Below are 24,291 nucleotides of genomic sequence, written 5' to 3' on the forward strand. Positions count from 1 at the left end.
CAGAAATGTCTTTCACTTTCTCTGCTAAAGGTACCACGCAGCAGGCCCAACGTTGTGATGAATGTGGCTTGTCCAAGTTTCTCCAATCTTGGAATGGGGTATGAGTCTGATTTTGTTCCGGTGATATTCAAGAGGCTTGGAATATCAAAGCACCGTTGTGCTACTGAGACTTTATAAAGTTCCGGTTAGGCCCCATTTGGAGTACCGTGTCCAGTTTTGGTCCCCACACCTCAGGAAGGACGTACTGGCACTGGAGCGTGTCCAGTGGAGATTCACACGGATGATCCCTGGAATGGTAGGTCTAACATACGAGGAATGGCTGAGGATCCTGGGATTGTATTCATTGGAGTTTAGAAGATTAAGGGGAGATCTAATAGAAACTTACAAGATAATACATGGCTTGGAAAGGGTAGACACTAGGAAATTGTTTCCGTTTGGCGAGGAGACTAGGACCCGTGGACACAGCCTTAGAATTAGAGGGGGTCAATTCAGAACAGAAATGCGGAGACACTTCTTCAGCCAGAGAGTGGTGGGCCTGGGGAATTCATTGCCGCAGAGTGCAGTGGAGGCCGGGACGCTAAATGTCTTCAAGGCAGAGATTGGTAAATTCTTGATGTCACAAGGAATTAAGGGCTACGGAGAGAATGCTGGTAAGTGGAGTTGAAATGCCCATTAGCCATGATTGAATGGCGGAGTGGACTCGATGGGCCGAATGGCCTTACTTCCACTCCTATGTCTTATGGTCTTATGCTAGTCGACAAAAATTCATTGAATCCCGTCAGGTTTGGGAACAATTGGCGAACTCCATTCGCTCTGACTCGGTTCAATGATATCTTCTTTGAGCATCACATCCACTTGCTCCTGGACCTGTGTGGCTTTGGGAGGATTGAGTCTGTAGGGGTGTTGTTTTATTGGAACAGCATTCCCTCCTTCCACCTCATGCGCAATAGCATTAGTCTACCTCATGTTATTCCTGCACATGTCCTCATACTGCTTTCATTGCTCCTGAGACAGTTCGTTCTCTAACCTATCCCACTCCTTAAGGACATCCTCATTATTTAACATTCTTTGAGGCACATCAAACTCCACAGCATCTGGATTTGATTCCTCACTCTGCAGGACACTAACTAACATCTGTTTCCCTAGTTTGCCCTCTCTGTTATAATAAGGTTTCAGCATATCCACATGATAACCCCGAGACTGTATTTTTCCCATCCAGCATCTTTACCAGAGAGTTTACCCAGCCTAACTTTCTCTCAACTTGATCGGGACCACTAAACCTGGCATCTCCTATAACTGGGAATAATACTACTAGGTCATCCCCTTGGGAAAACGAGTGAATTTTGGAGTTTTTTTTATCTGCCATTCTACACTGTGCCTTCTTCAGGAGCTGTTCAGCCAACTCCCCTACCCGAATTAGTCTCTCCCTCCCCTCCGACATATAATGCAAGCGTGAGATCTCCGACTTTAGGCCTGTTGATTTATCTTTAATGAATTAACGAAAGGCTTCATGTCTGAACATTAACTCAAGGGGAGTAAAATGCGTAGGTTCATTCGGGGCGTCGTTAATGGCAAATCGCTACAATGGGGTTCCTTTATCCCAATCATTCGGGTAATCCTGACAGTACGCTCTCAACATGGTCTTCAGGGTCTGATGTCACCTTTCCAAATCTCCCTGGGATTCAGGATGATCCGCACTGGATTTTAGAGTGCTGTTTAGCTAAGCTATCCATATCCTCCGTCAACAGCAGAGCAGTAAAATATGTCCGCCTGAATCTCTCTGGGTAACCCACACCGCGTGAAGAAAGCTACCAACTCCTCTACCGCCCCTTTTGCCTTGATACTCTGTCACGGAATTGCCTCCGGAAATCTGGGAGACACGCCCGTTATGGTTAGCATATAACCTCCTGACTGCATGCTACCGGCAACACAGCCTGGTGCCCTGTGGCCCATTTCTCCCCTGTACTAACCTGCTGTGGTCTCCTATCTTTCAAATAAGAACCTGCTGGAATATTCTCTGCCTCCCTTTCGGAGTACGCATCCACGTGTGTATCTCTTATCATCTTGTCTTGCTGTTCTAAGTCCCTGAGCCTTTCAGGACTAAACATTTCTACCTGACCCTCTGTCTGTTCAGGGTTTCTCCTGCACTGGTAGCATATAGACAGGAGTTCATAAGCACAAAGAATGAACCAGGTCAGATTTATGTTGAATTTGAAAGAATTAAACACAGACATTTTGATGAATGGGTCAGGGCTTTAAAAATAGATAAGACCTACGAGGCTCGAAGAGAGATTACTCTGTTGGAGGAGTTTAAAAACTCACTCCCAGAGAAGATAAGAATTCAGGTGGATGAACAGAAAGTTCGGGGAGTGACAAGGGCAGCAGAGATGGCCGATGAACACGCCTTGAGGCAGAAGGTAAAGAATTCAGGTGGATGAAACAGAGGGTCCGCTAACTGAACCTCAACTCCTTCACCTTGCTCTTTTCGCTTCATGCTGTGCCTTATGATCGTGGGATCTGGTTCCCACACAGTCTGGGAAAATTCCAGGTCGACCCCACAGTTCTCCACAACGAGGGCTGTCACTCCCACCTCTGACGCTGCCAAATCATTCCCAAGGACAAACTGGGATTCCCGGGACTCACGCTCTGTCAGTCACTCCCCCCTCCAACTTCTAGGAGAAAGTGAGGACTGCAGGTGCTGGAGATCCGAGCTGAAAAACGTGTCGCTGGAAAAGTGCAGCAGGTTAGGCAGCGTCCAAGGAGCAGGAGAGTCGACGTTTCGGGCATAAGCCCTTCTTCAGGAAGGAAGCTCATTCCTGAAGAAGGGCTCGTGCCCGAAACGTCGATTCTCCTGCTCCTTGGATGCTGCCTGACCTGCTGCGCTTTCCCAGCAACGCGTTTTCAGCCCCCTCTAACTCCCCCAGCCTTGAGTTGGCCTTCCAACCTGACCTTACGTGGGCGAGCGCTAAATTCCTGTCCATCTGTCCCACAAATGGCCACGCTCTCGGGTAGCAGGTCACGAAGAGTAGAATGCAAATACGTTTACCTCTGACTGGTTAGATCCTGTACCTCTCAGTTGTAAATTCTTGTCCTTCTCCCCCTGTTCTTTCTGAGGAACCTTGACCCACCGGGGGTGAATTCTTTGTAGAGATCAGGTCCTAATTCCATCCCCAACCCCTGCCCCAGGCTGTTCACTCTCCTCGGCTCTTCTTGGGGGTCTCCTTTACTACCTTCACTCGTGCCATTGGCTTAGCCTCTTTGACCTCATCTTTTCCCACAATGCCTTCCCTTAACGACCAGCCCTGCGTGTTTACGTGTCCCACCTCCTGGCAGCGAAAACCCCTTTCCCCAGCCCCCCCCTCTGCTGAAGCCACCGACATCGCAGGTGTCTGTGTCCCCCCTCCGTTACCGTGGAAGCGCATGAGGCCTTTCCCCTCTGGTCACCCCCTTTCCTCAGAACTCTTCCCAGTGCGCTCTACTCTTTGGCTTGTCGCCCAGAGCCTCCCCTTCCTCCCAATTTCTATCCCTCCCAGAAGCGGGCGGCACGGTGGCACAGTGGTTAGCACTGCCGCCTCCCAGCGCCAGAGACCCGGGTTCGATTCCCGCCTCAGGCGACTGACTGTGTGCGTAGGTTTCCTCCGGGTGCTCCGGTTTCCTCCCACAGTCCAAAGATGTGAGGGTCAGGTGAATTGGCCATGCTAAATTGTCCCGTAGTGTTAGGTAAAGGGGTAAATGTAGGGGTATGGGTAGGTTGTGCTTCGGCGGGTCGGTGTGGACTTGTTGGGCCGAAGGGCCTGTTTCCACACTGTAAGTAATCTAATCTAATCTAACTTTGCCTTCTGCCTCAATGCATGTTCATCGGCCATTCTGCTGCTCTTCTCACTCCCTGAACTTTCTGTTTTTAAACTCCTCCAACAGAGCAATCTCTCTTCGAGCCTCGTAGGTCTTATCTATTTTTAAAGCCCCCACCCATTCATCAAAATGACTATGTTTAATTCTTTCAAACTCAACATAATTCTGACCTGGTTCATTCTTTGTGCTTATGTACCACTGTCTATATGCTTCTGTTACCAATCTATAAACACTTAAAATAGTCTGTTTAACCTCGCCACCATCTCTTGACCCCTCATCTGACAACGCGGCAAGTACCTCACGAGCTCTGTCTACCGGCTTCACCCACATGACCTCTGGCCACTCCATCTGCGTAGCCAATTTTCCAAATGAACTAAAGAGCTCCTTGAAAGTGGAGTCGCAGGTAGATAGGATAGTGAAGGAGGCGTTTGGTATGCTTTCCTTTATTGGTCAGAGTATTGAGTACAGGAGTTGGGAGGTCATGTCACGGCTGTACAGGACATTGGTTAGGCCCGCTGTTGGAATATTGCGTGCAATTCTGGTCTCCTTCCTATCGGAAAGATGTTGTGAAAGGGTTCAGAAAAGATTTACAAGGATGTTGGAGGGTCTGAGCTACAGGGAGAGGCTGAACAGGCTGGGGCTGTTTTCCCTGGTGTCGGAGGCTGAGGGGTGACCTTATAGAGGTTTATAAAATCATGAGGGGCATGGATAGGGTAAATAGACAAGCTCTTTTCCCCCTGGAGTGGGGGAGTCCAGAACTAGAGGGTTATAAAATCATTAGGGGGGGGGACATGGATTGGGTAAATAGACAAGGTCTTTTCCACCTGGGGTGGGGGAGCCCAGAACTAGAGGGGGGTAGGTTTAAGGTGAGAGGGGGGAAAGGGACCCGAGGGGTAACGTTTTCCCCCAGAGGGTGGTGCGTGTGTGGAATGAGCTGCCAGAGGAAGTGGTGGGGGCTGGTACAATGACAACATTTAAAAGGCATTTGGATGGGGATATGAATAGGAAGGGTTTGGAGGGAGATGGGCCGGGTGCTGGCAGCTGGGACTAGATTGGATTGGGATATCTGGGTCAGCATGGACAGGTTGGACCGAAGGGTCTGTTTCTGTGCTGGACATCTCGATGACTCTAAGGCTTCAACATCTTTCTCATCAAAATATGACAATGTTTCAACATGTTTGTCATCATCACAATCCTCTCTCTTCGACTCCATCCTGTTAACTGGATTTTCCTGATTAATTTGTAACTTCTGATGTTCAAATTCTCTCTGTCTCTTTCTCTTCTCTCTCTCTTTTTATTCAACTAAAAACCTCTCTCTCTCTCTCCCCCCCCTCTCTCTCTCTCTCCCTCTCTCTCTCTCTCACCCTCCCTCTCTCTCTCTCTCCCTCTTTCTATCGCCCTCTTTCTCTCTCTTTTTTTCTCTTCTCTTTCTCTCTCCCTCTCTCTCTCTTTTTCTCTTTCTCTCTTTTTCTCTCTCTCTCTTTCTCTCTCTCTTTCTCTCCCTCTCTCTCTCACTTTCTCTCTATCTCTCTCTCACCCTCTCTTTCTCTCTCCCTCCCTCTTTTTCTCTCTCTCCCTCTTTCTCTTTCTCTCTCCCTCTCTTTCTTGCCCTCCCTCTCTCTCTCCCCCCCTCTTTTTCTCTCTCTCTCTCTTTCTCTCTCCCTCTCTCTCTCTTTCTCTTTCTCTCTCTCTTTTTCTCTGTCTTTCTCCCTCTCTCTTTCTCTCTCTCTCTATCTCTCTTTCTCTCTCGCTCTTTCTCTCTCTCTATCTCTCTCTCCCTCCCTCTTTCTCTCTCCCTCCCTCTTTTTCTCTCTCTCCCTCTTCCTCTCTCTCTCTCTCTCTCTCCCCCCTTTCCCTTTCCTTATCTTCTAACTCCATTTGCCTCAATGGTTCTTGACACTTCTCTAACCCTCCTGCAGCTGTCTGGTTCTCTGACACACCTAAATGTGTGACTAACCCGCCCCGGTTTTGTCCCTGGTTAAACCCAATTCTAACTGATGGGGCAATTCTCAAAAGCGTGACCTTCCTCTGTCTTTCTGAACTTGCTTGGCAAATTTGGGAATCGTCTTCAACCCCCCCAGAACCCTCTTCAGCAATTTTCGGAGCCACGTCTCTCGCTTTTAACTTTACCGACCGCAAATCACCAAAATTAAGCAAATTGCCTCACCTCCATTTAGACCGAGGCACAGAATCGGCCAGTGTTCGCATCTGCCAGGATCTATCGTACCCCAAATCAGGCCAAATCTCAGACTGGGTTTGTCTAAGCCCCGTCCGCATCCTGGACGAGCCCCCAACATGGTGGTGAACCCCTTTGCTCGTTCACCCAAAACCCCTCGGAAAGCTCACCCCACCTTGTAATCTGTTAAAGTCTGAGTGACAGAGCACTCCCAAATTCCACTGTTTACAGAAAATAGCATCAATTTATTCTTTAACTCCAAAAGTCAACATTACACAACAATTCACAACTCTCAGCCACCCCCCCCTTTCTCTTAACTGCGTATTCTCTCCTTCTAACTCTGTAACAATACGCTGTTCCAATAAAACACTTATTAAAATTATATCAACTTAATTTCAAAACCGGGGCTGCCATCGTCTATGTCTGTCTTCCAGCTGAAGATCTCCCTGGGTCGTTGTCTTTTATTGTGAATATGTTTTATATGAGAAGGTATTTTTGATGGCGAGTGTTTCGATGGCAGTTCCTCTCTCTGCCGTCAAACTGCCCAACATCGGATTGTCTCATTGGTTCGATGTTGGCAAAAACAATCCATGCAAACTCAATTGGGTTTTAGTATCCTGGGGCATAATTTCAGCAGATTGGTTAGATTTGAATTGTTGTCAAGACAGCAACCCATTCAGGTATCGATTTTACAGCCAAATGTTACAAATTTCCGATGTTCCCGATCACTCTGGGACCACCATCTTTTCACATCACACAGAGGCCTGTCAGCTGTCAGTGCGGAACAGCATTCACTCTCTCCTCTGGGCACAGAACGTGTGTGTGTGTGAGGGAGTGTGTGTGTGTGTGTGTGTGTGTGTGTGTGTGTCAGCTGTCAGGGCGGAACAGCAGTCAATCTCTCCTCAGGGCACAGAACGTGTGTGTGTGTGTGTGTGTGTGTGTGTGAGAGTGTGTGTGACATTGTGAGAGTGTGTGAGTGTGTGTGAGAGAGAGAGTATGTGTGTGAGTGAGTGTGTATGTGTGTGTATGTGTTAGTGTGAGTGTGTGCATGTGTGTATGTGAGTATGTGTGTATGTGTGGGGGTGAGTGTGCGTGTGTGTCTGTGTGTGGGGGTGAGTGTGTGTGTATATGTGGGGGTGAGTGTGTGTGTGTGTGAGAGAGTGTGTGTGTTGTGAGTGTTTGTATGTGAGTGTGTGTGTGAGAGAGTGTGAGTGTGTGTGTGTATGTCAGTGTGTGTGTGTGAGAGAGAGTGTGTATGTGAGTGTGTGTGTGTGAGAGAGTGTGTGTGTGTATGTGTGAGAGAGTGTCTATGTGTGGGGGTGAGTGTGTGAGAGAGTGTGAGTGTGTGTGTGTATATGTGTGAGTGTTTGTGTGTGAGTGTGGAGGGGGTGAGGGTGTGTATGTGTGTGAATGTGTGGGGGTGATGGTGTGTATGTGTGTGAATGTGTGGGAGTCAGTGTGAGAGTGTGTGTGGATGCGTGGGGGTGAGTGTGTGTGTATGTTTGAGGGTGAGTGTGTGGGTGTGAGTGTGTGGGGGTAAGGGTGTGTATGTGTGAGTGTGAGTGTGTGGGGATGTGTGTGAGTGTGGGGGTGAGGGTGTGTGTGGGGGTGAATGTGTGTGTGTATGTGTGGGGGTGAGTGTGTGAGTATGTGTGAGTGTGAGTATGTGTGAGTGTGAGTATGTGTGAGTGTGTGTATGTGTGAGTGTGTGTATGTGTGGGGATGTGTGTGAGTGTGGGGGTGAGGGTGTGTGTGGGGGTGAATGTGTGTGTGTATGTGTGGGTGTGAGTGTGTGTGAGTGTGGGGGTGAGGGTGTGTGTGGGGGTGAATGTGTGTGTGTATGTGTGGGGGTGAGTGTGTGAGTGTGTGTGTGTGTGTGTATGTGTGGGGGTGAGTGTGTGAGTGTGTATGTATGGGTGTGTGAGTGTATGTATGGGTGTGTGAGTGTGTATGTGTGAGTGTGTGTATGTGAGTGTGTGAGGGTGTGTGGGTGAGTGTGTGTATGTGTGGGGGTGAGTGAGTGTGTGTGTATGTGTGAGTGAGTATGTGGGGGTGAGTAAGTGTGTGTGAGTGAGTGTGTGTATGAGTATGTGTGGGGGTGAGTGTGTGGGGATGAGTGTGTGGGGGTGAGGGTGTGGGGGTGAGGGTGTGTGTGTGGGAGGGGTGAGGGTGTGAGTGTGTGGGAGGGGTGAGGGTGTGAGTGTGTGGGAGGGGTGAGGGTGTGAGTGTGTGGGAGGGGTGAGGGTGTGAGTGTGTGGGAGGGGTGAGGGTGTGTGTGTGTGGGAGGGTGAGGGTGTGAGTGTGTGGGGGTGTGAGGGTGTGAGTGTGTGGGGGGGGTGAGGGTGTGAGTGTGTGGAGGGGGTGAGGGTGTGAGTGTGTGGGAGGGTGAGGGTGTGTGTGTGTGGGAGGGTGAGGGTGTGAGTGTGTGGGGGGGTGAGGGTGTGAGTGTGTGGGGGGGGTGAGGGTGTGAGTGTGTGGGGGGTGTGGGTGTGAGTGTGTGGGAGGGTGAGGGTGTGTGTGTGTGGGAGGGTGAGGGTGTGTGTGTGTGGGGGGGGTGAGGGTGTGAGTGTGTGGGGGGGTGAGGGTGTGAGTGTGTGGGGGGTGTGGGTGTGAGTGTGTGGGGGGGGGTGAGGGTGTGTGTGTGTGGGGGGGGTGAGGGTGTGAGTGTGTGGGGGGTGAGGGTGTGAGTGTGTGGAGGGGGTGAGGGTGTGAGTGTGTGGAGGGGGTGAGGGTGTGTGTGTGTGGAGGGGGTGAGGGTGTGAGTGTGTGGGAGGGGTGAGGGTGTGAGTGTGTGGGGGGGTGAGGGTGTGAGTGTGTGGGGGGGGTGAGGGTGTGAGTGTGTGGGAGGGGTGAGGGTGTGAGTGTGTGGGGGGTAAGGGTGTGTGTGTGTGTGTGGGGGGGGTGAGGGTGTGAGTGTGTGGGGGGGGTGAGGGTGTGAGTGTGTGGGGGGGTGAGGGTGTGTGTGTGTGGAGGGGGTGAGGGTGTGAGTGTGTGGGAGGGGTGAGGGTGTGAGTGTGTGGGAGGGTGAGGGTGTGAGTGTGTGGGGGGGTGAGGGTGTGAGTGTGTGGGGGGTGAGGGTGTGTGAGTGTGTGGGGGTGAGTGTGTGTATGTGAGGGTGTGAGTGTGTGGAGGTGAGGGTGTGTGTGTGTGGGGGGGTGTGAGTGTGTGGGGGTGAGGGTGTGTGTGTGAGGGTGTGTGAGGGTGTGAGTGTGTGGGGGTGAGGGTGTGTGTGTGTGAGGGTGTGTGAGGGTGTGTGTGTGTGTATATATGTGAGGGTGTGCGTGAGTGTGTGGGGGTGTGGGTGTGTGGGGGTGAGGGTGTGTGTCTGAGGGTGTGTGTGTGTGAGTGTGTGTGTGGGGGTGAGGGTGTGGGGGTGAGGGTGTGTGTGTTGTAGGGTGAGTGTGAGGGTGTGTGAGTGTGTGGGGGTGAGGGTGTGTGTGTGTGTGTGTGGGGGGGGGTGAGGGTGTGTGTGTGGGGGGGGTGAGGGTGTGTGTGTGTGTGGGGGTGAGGGTGTGTGTGTGTGGGGGTGAGGGTGTGTGTGTTGTAGGGTGAGTGTGAGGGTGTGAGTGTGAGGGGGTGAGTGTGTGTGGGTGAGGGTGTGTGTGTGTGTGTGTGGGTGAGGGTGTGTGTGTGTGTGTGTGTGGGGGTGAGGGTGTGTGTGTGTGGGGGGGTGAGTGTGTGTGTGTGTATGTGTGAGTGTGTGTATGTGTGGGGGTGAGTGTGTGAGTGTGTATGTATGGGTGTGTGAGTGTATGGGGGTGAAGGTGTGTGAGTGTGTATGTGTGTGTGTGTGGGGGTGAGGGTGTGTGGGGGTGAGGGTGTGGGGGTGAGGGTGTGTGTTGTAGGGTGAGTGTGAGGGTGTGAGTGTGAGGGGGTGAGTGTGTGGGGGTGAGGGTGTGTGTGTGTGTGTGTGTGAGTGTGTATGTATATGTGAGTGAGAGTGTGTGTGTGAGTGTGTGGGGGTGAGGGTGTGTGGGTGAGTCTGTGTATGTGTGGGGGTGAGTGTGTGTGTGTGTATGTATGAGTGAGTATGTGGGAGTGAGTGAGTGTGTGAGTGAGTGAGTGTGTGTATGAGTATGTGTGGGGGTGAGTGTGTGGGGGTGAGTGTGTAGGTGTGTGTGTGTGCCGGGGGTGTGGGTGTGAGTGTGTGGGGGTGAGGGTGTGTGTGTGTGTGCAGGGGGTGAGGGTGTGAGTGTGTGGAGGTGGGGGTGAGGGTGTGGGGGTGTGTGTGTGCGGGGGGGTGAGGGTGTGAGTGTGTATGTGTGAGTGTGTGTGTGTGTGTGCAGGGGGTGAGGGTGTGAGGGGGTGGGGGTGAGGGTGTGTGTGTGTGTGGGGGGGTGAGGGTGTGAGTGTGCATGTGCGAGTGTGTATGTGGGTGTGTGTGTGTGTGGGGGTGGGTGTGTGGGGGTGGGTGTGTGCAGGGGGTGAGGGTGTGAGTGTGTGGGGGTGGGTGTGTGTGGGGGTGGGGGTGTGTGTGTGTGGGGGGGTGGGTGTGTGGGGGTGGGTGTGCGCGGGGGGTGAGGGTGTGGGTGTGTGCGGGGGGTGAGGGTGTGAGTGTGTGGGGGTGGGTGTGTGTGTGTGGGGGTGTGAGGGTGTGAGTATATTTGTATGTGTGGGGGTATGTGTGTGCGGGGCGTGATGGTGTGAGTGGGTGGGGGTGAGGGTGTGTGTGTGTGTGTGGGGGGGTGAGGGTGTGTCTGTGTGGGTGTGTGTGTGCGGGGGGTGAGTGTGTGGGGGCGGGGGTGAGAGTGTGTGTGCGGGGGGTGAGGGTGTGAGTGTGTATGTGTGAGTGTGTGTGTATGCGTGTGTGTGTATGTGTGTGTGGGTGTGTTTGTGTGTGGGGGGTGAGGGTGTGAGTGTGTGTGTGCGGGGGGTGAGGGTGTGTGAGTGTGTGGGGGTGAGGGTGTGTGTGTATGTGAGGGTGTGAGGGTGTGTGTGTGTGTATGTGAGGGTGTGAGTGTGTGTGTGTGTGTGAGAGTGTGTGGGGGTCAGGGTGTGTGTGAGGGTGTGTGTGTGTGAGAGTGTGTGTGAGGGTGGGGGTGAGGGTGTGAGTGTGTGGGGGTGAGTGTGTGTGTGTGTGTGAGTGAGTGAGGGTGTGTGAGGATGTGTGTGCGTGTGTGTGTGTGGGGGTGAGTGTGTGTGTGTGTGTGAGGGTGTGTGTGTGAGTGTGTATGTGAGGGGGTGTGTGTGTGAGGGTGTGAGTGTGTGTGTGAGGGTGTGAGTGTGTGTGTGAGTGTGAGGGTGGGTGTGTGTGAGTGTGTGTGTGTGAGTGTGAGGGTGTGTGAGGGTGTGGGCTGAGGCTGAGTGTGGGGCTGCCTGGACTGGGTCAGCCGCTGTGGTTGGACCCCTCTGTTACATCACAGGCAGGGCCTGGGCAGAGGGAGGAGGCAGCTGGCAGTGCCCAGGGGGCTGGATGGGAGGTGTCAGAGTCAGGGTCAGGGTCAGGGTGGGGCACAGGCCAGGAGGGGAGAGGCAGCCACTGGACCGGAATGCTGCAGCACACCCCAGGTTAGGTGCGAGTGGGGAACACCGCAACGGGAATCAGGCACCAGAGACAGGCTGGGAACAGGCCTGGGATGGGGGGCTACGCAAACTCAGCACTGGGGGGAGAGGCATCTAGCACGTGTGGAGGGGTCTGGGGGGTGTGTGCAGGGGTTTGTGTGGGTGTGTGAGGGTGTGTGTGGGAGCATCTGTGGGGGGGGAATGTGTGGGGGGGTGTGAGGGTGTGTGTGGGAGTGTGTGGGGTTCTGGGGAGTATGCGGGAGTGTGTGGGGTGTGTGTGTGGGGGGGGTGTGGGGGGTGTGTGTGGGGGGGGTGTGGGGGAGTGTGTGGGAGTGTGTGGGGGGGGTGTGGGAGTGTGTGGGGGGGTGTGTGGGGGTGTGTGTGGGAGTGTGTGGGGGGTGTGTGGGGGGAGTGTGGGGGGGGAGTGTGTGTGGGGGATGTGGGGGTGTGTGTGGGAGTTGGTGGGGGGGTGTGTGTGGGAGGGAGTGTGTGGGGGGGAGTGTGTGGGGGGGAGTGTGTGGGGGTGTGTGTGGGGGAGGGTGTGGGGATGTGTGTGGGAGTGTGGGGGGGGGGAGTGTGTGGGGGGAGTATGTGGGGGGTGTGGGGGTGTGTGTGGGAGGAGTGTGTGGGGGTGTGTGTGGGAGTGTGTGGGGGGAGTGTGTGTGGGGGGAGTGTGTGGGAGAGTGTGGGGGTGTGTGTGGGGGGTGTCTGTGTGGGAGTTTGTGGGGGGGTGTGTGGGGGTGTGTGTGTGTGGGAGTTTGTGGGGGGGGTGTGGGAGAGTGTGGGGGTGTGTGTGGGGGCTGTGTGTGGGAGAGTGTGGGGGTGTGTGTGGGGGGAGTGTGTGAGGGAGTGTGGGAGTGTGTGGGGGGATGTGTGGGAGTGTGTGTGGGAGAGTGTGGGTGTGTGTGTGGAGAGTGTGTGTGTGTGTGTGGGGGGGTGTGGGGGAGTGTGTGGGGTTGTGTGGGAGTGTGTCGGTGTGTGTGTGGGAGTGTGTCGGTGTGTGTGTGGGAGTGTGTCGGTGTGTGTGAGGGTGTGTGGGAGTGTGTGGGGTTGTGTGGGAGTGTGTCGGTGTGTGTGTGTGTGGGAGTGTGTCGGTGTGTGTGTGTGGGAGTGTGTTTGTGAGTGTGTCGGTGTGTGTGTGTGGGAGTGTGTCGGTGTGTGTGTGGGAGTGTGTCGGTGTGTGTGTCGGAGTGTGTTTGTGAGTGTGTCGGTGTGTGTGTGTGTGTGTGGGAGTGTGTCGGTGTGTGTGTGTGTGGGAGTGTGTCGGTGTGTGTGTGTGGGAGTGTGTCGGTGTGTGTGTGGGAGTGTGTCGGTGTGTGTGGGAGTGTGTCGGTGTGTGTGTGTGTGAGTGTGTCGGTGTGTGTGTGGGAGTGTGTCAGTGTGTGTGGGAGTGTGTCGGTGTGTGTGTGTGGGAGTGTGTCGGTGTGTGTGTGTGGGAGTGTCGGAGTGTGTGTGTGGGAGTGTGTCGGAGTGTGTTTGTGTGTGTGGGAGTGTGTCGGTGTGTGTGAGGGAGTGTGTGTGGGTGTGTGGGAGTGTGTGTGGGAGTGTGTGTGGGAAAGTGTCGGGGTGTGAGGGTGTGTGGGAGTGTGTGAGGGTGTGTGGGAGTGTGTCGGTGTGTGTGTGTGCGAGCGTGTGGGAGTGTGTTGGGGTGTCGGTGGGTGTGTGGGAGTGTGTCGGTGGGTGTGTGGGAGTGTGTCGGTGTGTGTGTGGGAGTGTGTGGGGGTGTGTGGGAGTGTGTTGGTGTGTGTGGGAGTGTGTGAGGATGTGTGGGGGTGTGTGGGAGTGTGTCGGTGGGTGTGTGGGAGTGTGTGGGGGGGTGTGGGAGTGTGTCGGTGTGTGTGTGGGAGTGTGTCGGTGTGTGTGTGGGAGTGTGTGAGGGTGTGTGGGAGTGTGTGGGGGTGTGTGGGAGTGTGTCGGTGTGTGTGTGGGAGTGTGTGAGGGTGTGTGGGGGTGTGTGGGAGTGTGTCGGTGTGTGTGTGGGAGTGTGTGAGGGTGTGTGGGAGTGTGTGGGGGTGTGTGGGAGTGTGTCGGTGTGTGTGTGGGAGTGTGTGAGGGTGTGTGGGGGTGTGTGGGAGTGTGTCGGTGTGTGTGTGGGAGTGTGTGAGGGTGTGTGTGGGAGTGTGTGAGGGTGTGTGGGAGTGTGTGGGGGTGTGTGGGAGTGTGTCGGTGTGTGTGGGAGTGTGTGAGGGTGTGTGGCAGTGTGTGGGGGTGTGTGGGAGTGTGTCGGTGTGTGTGTGGGAGTGTGTGAGGGAGTGTGGGAGTGTGTCGGTGTGTGTGTGGGAGTGTGTGAGGGAGTGTGTGAGGGTGTGTGGCAGTGTGTGGGGGTGTGTGGGAGTGTGTTGGTGTGTGTGTGGGAGTGTGTGAGGGTGTGTGGGAGTGTGTGGGGGTGTGTGGGAGTGTGTGAGGGTGTGTGGGAGTGTGTCGGTGTGTGTGTGGGAGTGTGTGAGGGTGTGTGGGGGTGTGTGGGAGTGTGTGAGGGTGTGTGGGAGTGTGTCGGTGTGTGTGTGGGAGTGTGTGAGGGTGTGTGGGGGTGTGTGGGAGTGTGTGTCGGTGTGTGGGAGTGTGTCGGTGTGTGTGTGGGAGTGTGTCGGTGTGTGTGTGGGAGTGTGTGGGGGTGTGGGAGTGTGTCGGTGTGTGTGTGGGAGTGTGTGAGGGTGTGTGGGAGTGTGTGAGGGTGTGTGGGAGTGTGTCGGTGTGTGTGTGGGAGTGTGTGAGGGTGTGTGGGAGTGTGTCGGTGTGTGTGTGGGAGTGTGTGAGGGAGTGTGGGAGTGTGTGAGGGTGTGTGGGAGTGTGTGTCGGTGTGTGGGGGCGTGTGGGAGTGTGTTGGTGTGTGTGTGGGAGTGTGTGGGGGTGTGTGGGAGTGTGTCGGTGTGTGTGTGGGAGTGTGTCGGTGTGTGTGTGGGAGTGTGTGAGGGTGTGTGGGAGTGTGTCGGTGTGTGAGGGAGTGTGTGAGGGAGTGTGGGAGTGTGTGGGGGTGTGTGGGAGTGTGTCGGTGTGTGTGAGGGTGTGTGGGAGTGTGTGAGGGTGTGTGGGGGTGTGTCGGTGTGTGTGTGGGAGTGTGTCGGTGTGTGTGTGGGACTGTGTGAGGGTATATGGGAGTGTGTGAGGATGTGTGGGGGTGTGTGGGAGTGTGTGGGGGTGTGTGGGAGTGTGTCGGTGTGTGTGAGGGTGTGTGGGAGTGTGTCGGTGTGTGTGTGGGAGTGCGTCGGAGTGTGTGTGGGAGTGCGTCGGTGTGTGTGGGGGTGTGTGGGAGTGTGTCGTGTGTGGGGGGTGTGTCAGTGTGTGTGTGTGGGAGTTTGTGTGTGGGACTGTTGGTGTGTGTGTGTGGGAGTGTGTTTGTGAGTGTGTCGGTGTGTGTGAGGGTGTGTGGGAGTGTGTCGGTGTGTGTGTGAGGGTGTGTGGGAGTGTGTCAGTGTGTGTGTCGGTGTGTGTGTGGGAGTGTGTCGGTGTGTGTGTGGGAGTGTGTCGGTGTGTGTGTGAGGGTGTGTGGGAGTGTGTCGGTGTGTGTGTGGGAGTGTGTCGGTGTGTGTGTGAGGGTGTGTCGGTGTGTGTGTGAGGGTGTGTGGGGGTGTGTCGGTGTGTGTGTGGGAGTGTGTTGGAGTGTGTGAGGGTGTGTGGGAGTGTGTCGGTGTGTGTGTGGGGGTGTGTTGGAGTGTGTGAGGGTGTGTGGGAGTGTGTCGGTGTGTGTGTGGGAGTGTGTTGATGTGTGTGTGGGGGTGTGTGGGAGTGTGTCGTGTGTGGGATGGTGTGTCAGTGTGTGTGTGTGGGAGTTTGTGTGTGGGACTGTCGGTGTGTGTGTGTGGGAGTGTGTTTGTGAGTGTGTCGGTGTGTGTGAGGGTGTGTGGGAGTGTGTCGGTGTGTGTGTGAGGGGTGTGGGGGTGAGTGTGTGAGGGTGTGTGGGAGTGTGTCGGTGTGTGTGTGGGAGTGTGAGGGTGTGTGGGAGTGTGTCGGTGTGTGTGTGGGAGTGTGTTAGGGTGTGTGGGAGTGTGTCGGTGTGTGTGTGGGAGTGTGTCAGTGTGTCGGTGTGTGTGTGGGAGTGTGTGGGAGTGTGTCGGTGTGTGTGTGGGTGTGTGTTGGAGTGTGTGAGGGTGTGTGGGACTGTGTCGGTATGTGTGTGAGGGTGTGTGGGAGTGTGTCGGTGTGTGTGTGGGGGTGTGTGGGAGTGTGTGAGGGTGTGTGGGAGTGTGTCGGTGTGTGTGTGGGAGTGTGTCAGTGTGTCGGTGTGTGTGTGGGAGTGTGTGGGAGTGTGTCGGTGTGTGTGTGGGTGTGTGTTGGAGTGTGTGAGGGTGTGTGGGAGTGTGTTGGGGTGTCGGTGTGTGTGTGGGGGTGTGTTGGAGTGCGTGAGGGTGTGTGGGAGTGTGTCGGTGTGTGTGTGGGGGTGTGTGGGAGTGTGTGGGGGTGTGTGGGAGTGTGTCGTGTGGGGGGGGTGTCTGTGTGTGTGTGTGGGAGTTTGTGTGTGGGACTGTCGGTGTGTGTGTGTGGGAGTGTGTTTGTGAGTGTGTCGGTGTGTGTGAGGGTGTGTGGGAGTATGTCGGTGTGTGTGTGTGGGAGTGTGTCGGTGTGTGTGAGGGTGTGTGGGAGTGTGTCGGTGTGTGTGTGGGGGTGTGTTGTGGTGTGTGTGGGGTGTGTGTGGGTGTGTGGGAGTGTGTGTGGGTGTGTGGGAGTGTGTTGTGTGTGTGTGTGTGGAGTGTGTGGTGTGTGTGTGAGTGTGTGGGTGTGTGTGGAGTGTGTGGTGTGTGTGTGGGTGTGTGTGGGAGTGTGTGTGTGTGTGGTGTGGGGGTGTGTGTGTGTGTGTGAGTGTGTGTGTGTGTGTGGGTGTGTGTGTGTGTGAGTCGGTGTGTGTGTGTGTGGGTGTGTTGTGTGTGAGTGTGTGTTGTGGGGGTGTGTGTGGGTGTGTGTGTGTGTTGGAGTGTGTGTGGGTGTGTGTGTGTGTCTCGGTGTGTGTGTGGGTGTGTGTTGTGTGTGTGTGGGTAGAGTGTGTGTGGTGTGTGGTGTGTGTGTGGGAGTGTGTGTGTGTGTGTGTGGGTGTGTGTGGGGGTGTGTGGGTGTGTGTCGGTGTGTGTGTGGTGTGTGGGTGTGTGTGTGTGTGTGTGGGAGTGTGTCGGTGTGTGTGTGGGAGTGTGTCGGTGTGTGTGTGGGAGTGTGTGGGGGTGTGTCGGTGTGTGTGTGTGGGTGTGTTGGAGTGTGTGAGGGTGTGTGGGGGTGTGTCGGTGTGTGTGTGGGTGTGTTGGAGTGTGTGAGGGTGTGTGGGAGTGTGTCGGTGTGTGTGTGGGAGTGTGTCGGTGTGTGTGTGGGGGTGTGTCGGTGTGTGTGTGGGAGTGTGTGGGGGTGTGTCGGTGTGTGTGTGGGAGTGTGTCGGTGTGTGTGTGGGAGTGGGTGGGGGTGTGTCGGTGTGTGTGTGGGAGTGTGTCGGTGTGTGTGGGGAGTGTGTTGGGGTGTGTCGGTGTGTGTGTGGGAGTGTGTGGGAGTGTGTCGGTGTGTGTGTGGGAGTGTGTCGGTGTGTGTGTGGGGGTGTGTGGGAGTGTGTGGGGGTGTGTCGGTGTGTGTGTGAGGGTGTGTGGGAGTGTGTCGGTGTGTGTGTGGGAGTGTGTCGGTGTGTGTGTGAGGGTGTGTGGGAGTGTGTCGATGTGTGTGTGAGGGTGTGTGGGAGTGTGTCGGTGTGTGTGGGAGTGTGTGGGAGTGTGTCGGTGTGTGTGTGGGGGTGTGTTGGAGTGTGTGAGGGTGTGTGGGGGTGTGTCGGTGTGTGTGTGGGAGTGTGTCGGTGTGTGTGTGGGAGTGTGTGGGGGTGTGTGGGAGTGTGTCGGTGTGTGTGGGAGTGTGTCGGTGTGTGTGTGGATGTTTGTGGGAGTGTGTTGGGGTGTCGGTGTGTGTTGTGGGCGTGTGTGAGGGTGTGTGGGAGTGTGTCGGTGTGTGTGTGGGAGTGTGTCGGTGTGTGTGTGGGGGGGTGTGTTGGAGTGTGTGGGAGTGTGTGGGAGTGTCGGTGAGTGTGTGGGAGTGTGTGAGGGTGTGTGGGAGTGTGTCGGTGTGTGTGTGGGAGTGTGTCGGTGTGTGTGTGGGAGTGTGTCGGTGTGTGTGAGGGTGTGTCGGTGAGTGTGTGGGAGTGTGTCGGTGTGTGTGTGGGGGTGTGTTGGAGTGTGTGAGGGTGTGTGGGGGTGTGTCGGTGTGTGTGTGGGGGTGTGTTGGAGTGTGTGAGGGTGTGTGGGAGTGTGTCGGTGTGTGTGTGGGAGTGTGTCAGTGTGTGTGTGGGGGTGTGTCGGTGTGTGTGTGGGAGTGTGTGGGGGTGTGTTGGTGTGTGTGTGGGGGTGTGTCGGTGTGTGTGTGGGAGTGTGTCGGTGTGTGTGTGGGAGTGTGTGGGGGTGTGTCGGTGTGTGTGTGAGGGTGTGTGGGAGTGTGTCGGTGTGTGTGGGAGTGTGTGGGAGTGTGTCGGTGTGTGTGTGGGGGTGTGTTGGGGTGTGTCGGTGTGTGTGTGGGAGTGTGTGGGTGTGTGTCGGTGTGTGTGTGGGAGTGTGTCGGTGTGTGTGTGGGAGTGTGTCGGTGTGTGTGTGGGGGTGTGTGGGAGTGTGTGGGAGTGTGTGTGGGAGTGTGTCGGTGTGTGTGTGAGGGTGTGTGGGAGTGTGTCGGTGTGTGTGTGGGAGTGTGTCGGTGTGTGTGTGGGGGTGTGTTGGGGTGTGTGAGGGTGTGTGGGGGTGTGTCGGTGTGTGTGTGGGAGTGTGTCGGTGTGTGTGTGGGAGTGTATGGGGGTGTGTGGGAGTGTGTCGGTGTGTGTGGGAGTGTGTCGGTGTGTGTGTGGATGTTTGTGGGAGTGTGTTGGGGTGTCGGTGTGTGTTGTGGGCGTGTGTGAGGGTGTGTGGGAGTGTGTCGGTGTGTGTGTGGGAGTGTGTCGGTGTGTGTGTGGGGGGGTGTGTTGGAGTGTGTGGGAGTGTGTGGGAGTGTCGGTGAGTGTGTGGGAGTGTGTGGGGGTGTGTGGGAGTGTGTCGGTGTGTGTGTGGGAGTGTGTCGATGTGTGTGTGGGAGTGTGTGGGAGTGTGTCGGTGTGTGTGAGGGTGTGTCGGTGAGTGTGGGGGGGGGTGTCGGTGTGTGTGTGGGAGTGTGTGGGGGGGTGTCGGTGTGTGTGTGGGAGTGTCGGTGAGTGTGTGGGGGTGTGTTGGAGTGTGTGGGAGTGTCGGTGTGTGTGTGGGAGTGTGTCGGTGTGTGTGTGGGAGTGTGTCAGTGTGTGTGTGGGAGTGTGTGGGAGTGTGTCGGTGTGTGTGTGGGAGTGTGTGGGGGTGTGTCGGTGTGTGTGTGGGAGTGTGTCGGTGTGTGTGTGGGAGTGTGTGGGGGTGTGTCGGTGTGTGTGTGGGGGTGTGTTGGAATGTGTGAGGGTGTGTGTGTGGGGGTGTGTTGGAGTGTGTGTGGGGGTGTGTTGGAGTGTGTGAGGGTGTGTGGGAGTGTGTCGGTGTGTGTGTGGGGGTGTGTTGGAGTGTGTGAGGGTGTGTGGGAGTGTGTCGGTGTGTGTGTGGGAGTGTGTGGGAGTGTGTGGGGGTGTGTTGGGGTGTCGGTGGGTGTGTGGGAGTGTGTTGGGGTGTGTGGGAGTGTGTTGGGGTGTGTGGGAGTGTGTCGGTGTGTGTGTGGGGGTGTGTCGGTGTGTGTGTGAGGGTGTGTTGGAGTGTGTGTGGGAGTGTGTCGGTGTGTGTGTGGGGGGGTGTCGGTGTGTGTGTGGGAGTGTGTGGGGGTGTGTCGGTGTGTGTGTGGGAGTGTGTCGGTGTGTGTGAGGGTGTGTTGGAGTGTGTGAGGGTGTGTGGGAGTGTGTCGGTGTGTGTGAGGGTGTGTTGGAGTGTGTGGGGGTGTGTGGGAGTGTGTGGGGGTGTGTGGGAGTGTGTCGGTGTGTGTGTGGGAGTGTGTCGGTGTGTGTGTGGGAGTGTGTTGGGGTGTCGGTGTGTGTGTGGGAGTGTGTCGGTGTGTGTGGGGTGTGTGGGAGTGTGTTGGGGTGTGTGGGAGTGTGTCGGTGTGTATGTGGGAGTGTGTGGGGGTGTGTGGGAGTGTGTCGGTGAGTGTGTGGGAGTGTGTGAGGGTGTGTGGGAGTGTGTCGGTGTGTGTGTGGGAGTGTGTGGGAGTGTGTGGGGGTGTGTGGGAGTGTGTTGGGGTGTGTGGGAGTGTGTCGGTGTGTATGTGGGAGTGTGTGAGGGTGTGTGGGAGTGTGTCGGTGTGTGTGTGGGAGTGTGTGGGGGTGTGTGGGAGTGTGTCGGTGTGTGTGAGGGTGTGTGGGAGTGTGTCGGTGTGTGTGTGGGAGTGTGTGGGGGGGTGTGGGAGTGTGTCGGTGAGTGTGTGGGAGTGTGTGAGGGTGTGTGGGAGTGTGTCGGTGTGTGTGTGGGAGTGTGTGGGGGTGTGTGGGAGTGTGTCGGTGTGTGTGGGAGTGTGTCGGTGTGTGTGTGAGAGTGTGTGGGAGTGTGTTGGGGTGTCGGTGTGTGTGGGAGTGTGTCGGTGTGTGTGTGGGAGTGTGTGGGGGTGTGGGAGTGTGTCGGTGTGTGTGAGGGTGTGTTGGAGTGTGTGAGGGTGTGTGGGAGTGTGTCGGTGTGTGTGTGGGAGTGTGTGGGGGTGTGTGGGAGTGTGTCGGTGTGTGTGTGGGAGTGTGTCGGTGTGTGTGAGAGTGTGTTGGGGTGTCGGTGTGTGTGGGAGTGTGTCGGTGTGTGTGTGGGAGTGTGTGGGGGTGTGTGGGAGTGTGTTGGGGTGTGTGGGAGCGTGTCGGTGTGTATGTGGGAGTGTGTGAGGGTGTGTGGGAGTGTGTCGGTGTGTGTGGGAGTGTGTCGGTGTGTGTGTGGGAGTGTGTGGGGGTGTGTGGGAGTGTGTTGGGGTGTGTGGGAGTGTGTCGGTGTGTATGTGGGAGTGTGTGAGGGTGTGTGGGAGTGTGTGAGGGTGTGTGGGAGTGTGTCGGTGTGTGTGTGGGAGTGTGTGGGGGTGTGTGGGAGTGTGTTGGGGTGTGTGGGAGTGTGTCGGTGTGTATGTGGGAGTGTGTGAGGGTGTGTGGGAGTGTGTCGGTGTGTGTGTGGGAGTGTGTGGGGGTGTGTGGGAGTGTGTCGGTGTGTGTGTGGGAGTGTGTGAGGGTGTGTGGGAGTGTGTCGGTGTGTGTGTGGGAGTGTGTGGGGGTGTGTGGGAGTGTGTCGGGGTGTGTGTGGGAGTGTGTCGGTGTGTGTGTGGGAGTGTGTTGGGGTGTCGGTGTGTGTGGGAGTGTGTCGGTGTGTGTGTGTGGGAGTGTGTGGGGGTGTGTGGGAGTGTGTCGGTGAGTGTGTGGGAGTGTGTTGGAGTGTGTGAGGGTGTGTGGGAGTGTGTTGTGTCGGTGTGTGTGTGGGGGGGTGTGGGAGTGTGTGAGGGTGTGTGGGAGTGTGTCGGTGTGTGTGTGGGGGTGTGTTGGAGTGTGTGAGGGTGTGTGGGAGTGTGTCGGTGTGTGTGTGGGAGTGTGTCGATGTGTGTGTGGGGGTGTGTGGGAGTGTGTCGTGTGTGGGGGGGTGTGTCAGTGTGTGTGTGTGTGGGAGTGTGTGGGGTGTGTGGGAGTGTGTCGTGTGTGTGGGAGTGTGTCGGTGTGTGTGTGTGCGAGTGTATGGGGGTGTGTGGGAGTGTGTTGGTGTGTGCGAGTGTATGGGGGTGTGTGGGAGTGTGTTGGTGTGTGCGAGTGTATGGGGGTGTGTCGGTGTGTGCGAGTATATGGGGGTGTGTGGGAGTGTGTGTGGGGGGTGAGGGTCTGACCCACAGCGCAGGCCAGGTTGCTGTAGTGAGCCTGGGTGTGTGTGTGTGTGTGTGTGTGTGTGTGTGTGTGTGTGTGTGTGTGTGTGTGTGTGTGTGTGTGAGAGTGTGTGTGTGTGTGGGTGTGGGTGTGTGTGCAGTAATGTGCCTACATTAGTACACCCCATGGGGACTGACAGACACACAGAGAGATGGTGCTGCCCCGCAGTATTGTGAATGTTTGACAAGCTCTCATACTCAGCATTGGTGGGGTTTAATGATGTGACCTTGCATCTGTGTGTGTGTGTGTGTGTGTGTGTGTATGTGTGTGCGTGCGCGCGCGTGCCTGTGTGTGCGTACGCGTGCCTGTGTGTGTGCACACGCGTGCCTCTGTGTGCGTGTGTGTGTGCGCACGCGTGCCTGTGTGTGTGTGCACACGCGTGCCTCTGTGTGTGTGTGTGCGCGTGCCTGTGTCTGTGTATGCCTGTGTCTGTGTGTATGTGTGTGTGTGTGTGTGCATGCCTGTGTGTATGTGTATGCGTGTGTGTGTGTGTATATGTGTGCCTGTGTGCGCATGCCTGTGTGTGTGTGTGTGTGCCCGTGCCTGTATGTGTGTGTGTGTGTGCCCGTGCCTGTATGTGTGTGTGTGTGTCTGTGTGTGTCCGTGCCTGTATGTGTGTGTGTGTGCCCGTGCCTGTATGTGTGTGTGTGTGTGTGCCCGTGCCTGTGTGTGTGCGCGTGTGCCTGTGTGCGTGTGTGCGTGTGCCTGTGTGTGTGTGTGTGTGTGTGTGTGTGTGTGCCCGTGCCTGTGTGCCTGTGCCTGTGTGTGTGTGTGTGTGTGTGTGTGTGTGTGTGCCCGTGCCTGTGTGTGTGTGTGCGTGTGTGTGTGTGCCTGTGTGCGTGTGTGCCTGTGTGCGTGTGTGTGTGTGTGTGAGACAGAGCAGTGCCCGAGCTGTCAGCAGCCCGGAGAGGATGACAGTGAGAGTGAGGAGCTCCCAGACGCTGAGGGAGAGAGCTCCGGCCTCAGGCTGAGGAAGAAAGCCAGTCTGCTCCTACTCACCGGTTTTCAGAAGGTACTCACTCCAAACACTGGCACACACAGCTCACCGAACACCAGCACAAACAGGCCACTCCGCCAATCGTGTCTACTCACCCATTACATCATGTCTGAGACCTTTCTCAACCGGATTCTCCTCCCTCTCTCCCCCTCTGGGTCTTTATCCCGTTCCCCCCTCTATCCCCGTCTCCCCCCTCTGGGTCTTTATCCCGTTCCCCCTCTATCCCCATCTCCCCCCTCTGGGTCTTTATCCCGTTCCCCCTCTATCCCCGTCTCCCCCCTCTGGGTCTGTACCCCGTTCCCCCTCTATCCCCGTCTCCCCCCTCTGGGTCTTTATCCCGTTCCCCCTCTATCCCCATCTCCCCCCTCTGGGTCTGTATCCCGTTCCCCCTCTATCCCCGTCTCCCCCCTCTGGGTCTTTATCCCGTTCCCCCCTCTATCCCTGTCCCCCCCCTCTGGGTCTTTATCCCGTTCCCCCTCTCTCCCCATCTCCCCACTCTGGGTCTTTATCCCGTTCCCCCTCTATCCCCGTCTCCCCCTCTGGGTCTGTATCCCATTCCCCCTCTATCCCCGTCTCCCCCCTCTGGGTCTGTATCCCGTTCCCCCTCTATCCCCGTCTCCCCCCTCTGGGTCTGTATCCCGTTCCCCCTCTATCCCCATCTCCCCCCTCTGGGTCTTTATCCCGTTCCCCCTCTATCCCCGTCTCACCCTCTGGGTCTGTATCCCGTTCCCCCTCTATCCCCGTCTCCCCCCTCTGGGTCTGTATCCCATTCCCCCTCTATCCCCGTCTCCCCCCTCTGGGTCTGTATCCCGTTCCCCCCTGTATCCCCGTCTGCCCCCTCTGGGTCTGTATCCCATTCCCCCTCTATCCCCGTCTCCCCCCTCTGGGTCTGTATCCCATTCCCCCTCTATCCCCGTCTCCCCCCTCTGGGTCTGTATCCCGTTCCCCCTCTATCCCCGTCTGCCCCCTCTGGGTCTGTATCCCGTTCCCCCCTATATCCCCCAAGATGTGTTGCCGAACTGCCTAAAGGACGCTCTCCCTCACGCCCTGCCCCTCTCTCTCTCTCTCCCCTGTAGGTGTGGGAGGGGCGATGGCGGGTTATCCCCCACGATGTGCTACCTGACTGGCTAAAGGACAACGACTTCCTCCTGCACGGACACCGCCCTCCGATGCCCAGTTTCCGAGCGTGTTTCCGCAGCATCTTCCGCCTCCACACGGAGACCGGGAACATCTGGACCCACCTCATAGGTAACTCGGCCTTTCTCAACACACAACCCTGCCCCCGGTCTCTCCCTCCTGGTTCCCCCCACCCCCCGTAGTGCCCAGGGATGTACAGGTTAGGGTGGATTGGCCGTGCTAAATTGTCCCCGTAGTGCCCAGGGATGTGCAGGTTAGGGTGGATTGGCCGTGCTAAATTGTCCCCGTAGTGCCCAGGGATGTGCAGGTTAGGGTGGATTGGCCGTGCTAAATTGTCCCCGTAGTGCCCAGGGATGTGCAGGTTAGGGTGGATTGGCCGTGCTAAATTGTCCCCGTAGTGCCCAGGGATGTGCAGGTTAGGGTGGATTGGCCGTGCTAAATTGTCCCCGTAGTGCCCAGGGATGTGCAGGTTAGGGTGGGTTGGCCGTGCGAAATTGTCCCCGTAGTGCCCAGGGATGTGCAGGTTAGGGTGGGATTGGCCGTGCTAAATTGTCCCCGTAGTGCCCAGGGATGTGCAGGTTAGGGTGGGATTGGCCGTGCTAAATTGTCCCCGTAGTGCCCAGGGATGTGCAGGTTAGGATGGGATTGGCCGTGCTAAATTGTCCCCGTAGTGCCCAGGGATGTGCGGGTTAGGGTGGATTGGCCGTGCTAAATTGTCCCCGTAGTGCCCAGGGATGTACGGGTTAGGGTGGGATTGGCCGTGCTAAATTGTCCCCGTAGTGCCCAGAGATGTGCAGGTTAGGGTGGGATTGGCCGTGCTAAATTGTCCCGTAGTACCCAGGGATGTGCAGGTTAGGGTGGGATTGGCCG

The 24,291-nt window shown here is 56.4% G+C and overlaps 1 protein-coding gene across 1 annotated transcript in view; it reads left to right on the plus strand.

Annotated features, from left to right (window-relative positions):
- The window catches only part of LOC132810331 (adiponectin receptor protein 1-like), a gene marked incomplete at its 3' end in the record, with an annotated part of 39,414 nt that overhangs the window by 14,739 nt on the left and 384 nt on the right, over positions 1-24,291 (plus strand). Inside the window, exon 3 of the mRNA XM_060822649.1 lies at positions 23,361-23,532. Coding sequence (XP_060678632.1) covers positions 23,361-23,532 — 172 coding nt within the window. The remainder of the gene's footprint in view (positions 1-23,360; positions 23,533-24,291) is intronic.

This window comes from Hemiscyllium ocellatum, unplaced genomic scaffold (genome assembly GCF_020745735.1).
Source record: "Hemiscyllium ocellatum isolate sHemOce1 unplaced genomic scaffold, sHemOce1.pat.X.cur. scaffold_1634_pat_ctg1, whole genome shotgun sequence".
In the NCBI taxonomy this organism is placed as follows: domain Eukaryota; kingdom Metazoa; phylum Chordata; class Chondrichthyes; order Orectolobiformes; family Hemiscylliidae; genus Hemiscyllium; species Hemiscyllium ocellatum.